Consider the following 7,442-nt stretch of genomic DNA (forward strand, 5'->3'; position numbering starts at 1 on the left):
AACAAAAAGAAAATAAAGATTGGCTGCTCATATCGCTTCTTGTGATCTACGACACGTAGTGAGAGAGATCAGATTTGTTGTTCTTCTATGGATGGAGCAGAAAGTGGAAGAAAAATTTGCACATCAGAATAAAGTATTAAAGGCGGCATATACCAAAACTGATGATGTTCGCATCTCTGCGAGCAAATATAAATTCTGGAGTGTGGATTACAAGTATGAGCGTGGCCTCGCTCAATTTCCCCCCGATCGCCCTAGAAAGTGGTGTGGGAAACGACGTTTGCTCCAACGAGGTACGTTAGAACGTGCCTTCCTTGTACACGTCCCGTTCCCTCATTAGCCTAGTCTTTGGTTTCAGCTGAAAAGCGGTTGATAACACTTCATTGATTTTCGACCGCTCTTCCATGGTTGCGGCGCGTGCGCAACCATGGAAGAGGGCGTCGTGTTCTAACGTGTCTCGTAGGAACAAAAGTAGTTTCTCACGTTCTTCAGGACGATTAGAAGGAATTGAGAGCGGTCACGTCCGCAATCATAATCTGTGTCCCGAACTCTATATTTGTTCACAGAGATTTGAATACTGTTAATTTCGTGATACGCTGCTTTTAAAGCTTCCTGGAATACTTATGAAAAGGAGATTGTTGCATCTACTTTTTACATTTTCAAGTGGAAATAGGACAGAGGCATGCAACCGTTTTTCCTTTTGGAAGGGAAATCTGCGGATCTATAGATGTTCTGCTATAAAGATATCGCGGTTCGCTTTAGACCTTCACAATCTCCTGAAAATTCTCGACATCCGGACGTTGATCCAAGGAAGCCAACTTGCACCTGGCCATGATTAGAACAGCTATACCTGTTGTTGCGTACTCCGCTCGCTGAAATCGAAGCCTATTTAGGAAATTCATCGTAGATGAGGATCAGAACTCACATACCGACCTCCAAATTCCCGTCCAATGACGATTTCGTTCGTGCGCCGTTGATAACGAGTTTTTCGTTCTCGATCTCTGTGCCATTGTGAAATTTCTTCGCTAATCGCATAGAATGACCGATTCCTGGACAAAATCCACACAATCGGCCGAAGATGTCGCGCATTTGCCCAGATACCTGAATTAAATTCTAAATTGATGATTTGTTATGTTATGTTGTAGTTTTGTACTTCTTATTCTTATTCGAAATTTTGAAAATTTTTGTCGAATTGTATGACTCATACAGTGAAGTTCGCACTGCTCTGAGCAATTTTTAACGTTAACGGTGGGTGATATTTGCCTACATAAGGTTACAAAAACTTATTTAAATATTAAAGTCATTTTTCATTAGAATTCGATATGTGACTGCTGGCTACGGTGGTCCTATTGTGAAGTGTGGTGCGAAAATGCGTTGAAGGCATCACCTCACGAATCTGAGGTGGTGCAGATTTCAGGTGGAGTATTCGTAAACGGGATCGTGGATTATGGAGGGAAGGATCCGTCCATTTCTTCCTAATTGCCGTAAGAAATGGCCCGGAAGTTGCGGCGCGTGCACAAGGCTGGTGCGCTCCAATCGAACTCCTTGTAGAAAAATTGCACCAGAACGCCCGAAGCCGCATCTTCCGGGCAATTTTTACGGCAATTAGCAAGAAATAGACGGGATCACCTCTTTCTCCTTAATCTACGATCCCGTATACGAATACTCCACCTTAAATCCGTACCACTTCAGATTCGTGGGATGATGCCTTTAAGGTAGTGTTGGGGTGTGTGTTGACGTTGAAAATGGCGCAGCTTTTTATGAAATTGAATGTAACTAAGATCTAAAATGTAAAGAATAAATAAATCAAGGGTAGTAAACAAAATATGAAATATGGAGAGTAAAGTCGTCGAATCATAAATTGATTTTTTTTTAAATTCTGATCGGACTGTACGTTTCTCAGTGAGGTCTGAGGTCACGTAGACGATATCTTTTTTTTTCACTTTAGTTTTTACAAGTTGCTCCAAACTCAGCTTGCATTAATAGTAGAAAACCAGATTGACTTGTTCATCCTTAGTATCTTCCCTCCTAGAATTAAAAAATCGCTCAGCGTTCGTATCATCATTAACAGCAAACAGCTTGTATTATACTAATAGTAATGAGTATTAGTGATTTAACAAGGAAAATCATCTGGTGCGGAAATTTAGTCTTTGGCCAGACGTGTTTTGTACATGGAGATTTAATTTCGCCTCCGATATTCGTGAACCGTAAAAGGAACGTCATAAATGTTTGCAGGAGGTAATTGAGTTTGAAAAAAGAGGGTCAAGTAAGGGCGGACATCATGGCCATATTAGATGTATTAGCTCAACTGAATATCTGTCTTCAAACGTTAATAAATTTTCCTAGCACACAAAAATCTATAAATTTTTACCTGAAATTTTTTAAATCTAAAATCACTGATTATTCTTAATTTTTCTTCTTTCTTAATTCTTTAATCTTCTTCTTCTTCTTCTTCTTCTTCTTCTTCTTTTTATTCTGCGATATATTCTAGATTTTTGCTGGAGTTTCTCTAGAAGACTACGTTTCCGTCGAATTTTCAGAATTTGTGATAACTTTCAACTGATTAGCTTAAGCGTAATGATTTTCAGGAAAAAAAATGTCTGGAGATTTTTAATACGGACGTTTCAGATAGCCACAGATTCCCATCTTCCACAATAGATTTGTTTCAGATGAGTATTTTGCTTTTTTTCTGTCTGCCAGAGCTGCGCAGATTAGAATGTAAAGGTCCGATATAAAATTTTTGATGGTGGAAATCGAGAAGTGCTTCATAATCCGCTTATAAATTTTTGACAATTCAAAAAAGCCCTTGAAACAAAAATTTGGAATATACAGCCTGTCATACTGTCATTTTGAATGGTCTGGATAGCGCGATAGTACTGCGTGTATGAAGAGGAGATTGCATGATTTATTCTGAATGAGTTTTTTCTTACATTTTTTTCCAGCCCAATCAAACTAAAAATTAAAAAAAAATCTGAAATCCTACGAGAAAGATCTAAGAAGCGACTTCGACTTACGCATTTCCTTGAATAAATTGTGGAACTACGTGAATGCCTTTCTTTTTCGCACTAAACAGTACGAGTTTTCCAAAAAATAATTGGGGAATCGCCTTTTCTTTCCGATGAATAAATCAGATAAAAACCGCTACAGATTTATGGCATTATTACTGCAAGTACAGTTAAAAGTTATTTGTCCAGGATTGTTTTCTGGATGATGTCCATAATAACGGTAAAAAAAATCAGAAGGATTGATACATTGATCGATCTTCAAAGTTCAACCTGAAAAATTCCATAGTTTCCATAGTTGTACTCGGAGGAAAGTATAGAAGGGAAGTAAGGGACGTGCATAATTCCTGTTCAATATCCCTCATAATGAGTTTTTTTCCTCAAAATTGAGGAATTTCTTGAACGCTAGTGAAAATTATCAAAAAGTACTAATAAAAAGCTGAATGTTGTAGTGATTGAGTGTGTTTTTCCGTACCTCCGTTCGGATCTGTTTGTCATTCGCTGCGTATATAGGAAGACGAAGTGCACATGCTAGGATCGGTAGAAACGATGAGATATCCGTTGTTACCGTGTAGAATCCTCGATAAGCGTACAGTGACGTGATGTCAATGGTCTGAAAACATCACACCGTTAGTGTCTGACGTCCATATAGCGCCTAGAACGAGCTCCTGACCTCCCAGAAAGCAATTACAACGTCGATTATGTTGGAGGCCAAATAACAACAGACCACCATCACCAACATTCGCGTGACGGCTCGAAGACGTGATCGTAACCTGGTGATCTCCGCCCTGTAACTGCTCAAAATTGACTTTATAATCATTAAATTCAATTTAAAGGCATCACCCCACGAATCTAACGTAATATGGATTTTCCATGGTCAAAGACTATACGGAATTGTAGATTGCATAAAGGGGTGGGATCCCGCTCACTTCTTCCTAATCGCCGTAAAAAAACAGCCTGGAAGATGCGGCTTCGAGCATACCGGGGCGCTATTTTCTACGACGAGTTCTATTGGAGCGCGCCAGCCTTGTGCACGTGACGCATCTTCCGAGCCATGTTTTAGGCAATTAGGAAGAAATGGACAGAATCACCATTTTCTTCACAATCTACGACCCCGTATAGGAATAACCTACCTGAAACCCCTACCACCCCAGATTCGTGGGATGCTGCCTTTAAATCAGCGTATCGCAAAATTGATGTAGTATGGGACTCTCATGGAAAATATAGAGTTCTGGATATAGATTGAGCGAACGTGAGCGTGACCTCGCAGCGTTTCTCCTTATTGTTCTAAAAAAAACGTCATGGGAGAGGGGATTTTTCCCCGCGAGGTAGACGAAAACACGCGCCACGTCCAAAAGCGTGCGCTCGAAAATCAATGAACTCTCCTCGCCATCGCATTGAAATAGAACAAATGAAGAAACCGGAGTGTGTACAGGGGTGGCGTAGGAAAAAAAAAGCCATTCGACTCGTTTTAAGACGTCTTAGGATTAGGGGAAATTGAGAAGGGCTAGACTTATACTCGCAATCTACATATTGAACTCTATATTTTACATAATGTTTCCACATTTATTTATTTAACGTCATTTTCGTGATGTGCTGTCGTCTTTGGAGGGTTCTAATGTTTCAAAGTGACTGAAAAGTTTCTAAAAATACACTAAAACGTCAAGGCACCTGGATCCAACAGTTGTAAACAACACGAGCGCTTTCACGGTTTGATCACGATCGGTTTTCTGGACGCTGAAGACGATAGCCGCATTGAACCATGCGAGTACTGTAAAAGGAGTTCTTTTTCATGCATTCAAATATTCCATAGATATTCTTAGTTTCGTTTTGTTTAAAGATTATTTGAAAGGTATTTAAAGATCCTCACAATTTCATTGAAAAAACCGCCTGAGGCTACTTTTCTGGACACTACGAATGCTTCAGCTGAGCTTCATTTCGTTTTGGCCCGACTATAAGACCCAGTGGCGGGTCGTTTTTTTCGACAATGTGCCAATGATGCAGTGTTCATAGTTTTCCACAGTTTTGAGGTCCCAAAAAAAATGTTGTCAGATCTAGTTACCATTAGTAGGTACGACGTTGGAGGCTTTTAGCTGAGTCAATGAATTCGCCTCAGTGGATGACTGGTGGCCGTACTTCCCGATGGCTTCCTCCATTAGAGCATTATTGGACACACCACCCAAACATTCTGATTAATAAGCGTCTCATTGTTTCTTCGTCCCTTTAGGTTTGATCCAAGAGAAAAGCAGCGAAAAACGAAAAACTTAATAACTCATTCGAGTTTCCCATAAACATATCCGAGAAAATCTCATAAACGGATAATGATGTTTATCGTTTAGGACGAGGTTTTTTTGGATCCAGCCATATATGGGCCTAGGAAACGAAGAAATATTGCCACTACTATCTTTTATTAAGGGGCTATTAGTGTCAGATTGATGGTCGAGATGTACAAGAAAGGGCAGGAGGGAAATAATAAATCCTTCTGGGAATGGTGGGTGATTCAATGTGGATGATAATGAATATGGACAGAAATTGGTGCTGAAGCTCGTTTTGCTAAGATTGGACCACTAAATCCATCTAGAAAACGTAAAAAAACCTAAGCGATTCAGATTCGCTTACCGCTAGATGGGATAGCAACGGTTGATTCAAATCGCTTTTGAGGTTTAAAATTTCATATTTGAGATATATATGGGTGCATACATAATTTTATATTTATATTCATATAAAATTTGAAATTTGAACTCAAGCTCTGCTCTTACCAGCGAAAGGAAGAAAGACAGTGACAATTTTTCGAATCCAGAATCTCCATATAGCATCATGAACGGGATTCGTGAAAATTCTTGCCACTGCTAAACCCATACTAGAGAATCCAGTACAATGTGGATTGTGGAGAACCTAAAAACTCATTGCAGGGTGTCTTAGGGGACCGTTAAATCAATAGAATTAAAAAAAAAACTTAAAAAAAATGAATATAATATAAAAATACAATATTTGAGTTAACTTCTTGCTTATATTAAATATTTATATATAAAATAAGTTAAGTTAGTAAGCTAATAAGTAATATAATGAGTTAATCTAAATATTTCGTATAATAAAAAATAGCATAATATTTCTTAGATCACCTTTAAATGGTTGGAATCTTGAAAACTAAAAAAAATAAATAAATGATGAAATAACAAAAGTAAAAATAGATTAAATATCTCCTTATGTGCAATTTGTCGTCAATGGCTTGTGACAGACGAGTTGTTGTCAAAATACTCACAGCAACTTCAAAGAAAACTGTCCCTCTAAAAATACAACTGGCCGCAAAGCACAGCAAAACAACCGAACCACGATTTCGAACAAGAATACGGAATAAATGTTCCGCTCTGAAAGAAGTGAAAGCTCGTACGGGACCGGTCTGATCGAAAATTCCACGAATTCGAGTCCTATACCTCCCATCCTGAGTGCTCTGAAGATATCTCTCTATTGTTGCAGCCATAAGTAAAAAGGAACTGCTACTGAAAGTGATATGCGAGACGGTGAACGCTGCACGAAGGCAACGATGCCATAAATAAAATAAGGTGAGTGACTCGAAAAAGTCAATGTAAACCTGAAAATGGAAAACTACATCGTCACACTCACATCGATTGTAATCAATAACCAGAAAAAATTTTCAGTGTAACGTTCTCTACGGTAAGTTGGGTACGGTAACAAATCGTTTCTTAAATAACGAAGGGGAAACGCAAGAAATCCCATACAAACTCAGAGATCAAAGGTATAAAGCGCAAGAGAGGTATCAGTTTTACCAACGATGCTACTTTTTACGCCCACAGGACCGACAAAATGGGACTCCTTGACGGGTTTTTTGTTACGTGTTTAGGTATGGAGTGCTTTGTTTTGTAATTTTATTAATAAACCACTCGTTTCAAATTCCACTGCATATTAGGTCGTAAAAAGTTGTCTCGTCGGGGAAGCTAAGAGCTCTAACATTTTTTAGGCGGCTGACTCCTAGATTTTCCAAAATTAGAAGCACTATTTTGATGTGATCACAGAAAATAATGCATGGAACCCTAGTTTGTGCATAACAGAGTGAACGCAAAAATTTTTTTTAAGGAATTTTTCGGACTTTTTTCAGTGTCTTTAGTGTTTTTCTGTTTAGAGTTGAAGCTCTTTAACTCACTTGTACACACATAATCGCAATGTAACTAATAGATACGAAAATATCACAGCCCGATATCCACATCAGATAGGTTAGATTTCTTTTCCGTAGGACCTGTAAATATTTGTTCGCAGTATTATCGATTACTTACTGTAGCTGGAACGTGAACTAAATCGAACCTTTGAGCGATTAAAGGTGTAGAAGAGAAGACAATTATGAAACACGCTGACTAAGGCGGTGATCAGTCCAAAGCAACCGACGAAACACATTTTCCATGGCTGTAAATATTAACAATAAATGTC

The 7,442-nt window shown here is 38.7% G+C and overlaps 1 protein-coding gene across 2 annotated transcripts; it reads right to left on the minus strand.

Annotated features, from left to right (window-relative positions):
• Nucleotides 1-732: 732 nt before the first annotated feature.
• RB195_000648 (uncharacterized protein) lies at nt 733-6,480 on the minus strand (the record flags this gene model as incomplete). 2 transcript variants are annotated; one of them, XM_064197106.1, is made up of 8 exons in its annotated part: nt 733-869; nt 927-1,098; nt 3,475-3,612; nt 3,673-3,787; nt 4,671-4,770; nt 5,759-5,894; nt 6,262-6,367; nt 6,434-6,480. In XM_064197106.1, the coding sequence occupies 8 exons, from the start codon at nt 6,478-6,480 to the stop codon at nt 733-735; spliced, it is 951 nt and encodes a 316-aa protein (XP_064052986.1). The 2 variants fall into 2 exon arrangements, with proteins under 2 accessions (XP_064052986.1, XP_064052987.1); XM_064197105.1 differs by lacking the exons at nt 6,262-6,367; nt 6,434-6,480 and having other exon boundaries at nt 5,759-5,858.
• Between the last annotated feature and the right edge of the window lie 962 nt (nt 6,481-7,442).

The sequence above is a fragment of the Necator americanus genome, chromosome IV (assembly GCF_031761385.1).
Source record: "Necator americanus strain Aroian chromosome IV, whole genome shotgun sequence".
NCBI classification, from domain to species: domain Eukaryota; kingdom Metazoa; phylum Nematoda; class Chromadorea; order Rhabditida; family Ancylostomatidae; genus Necator; species Necator americanus.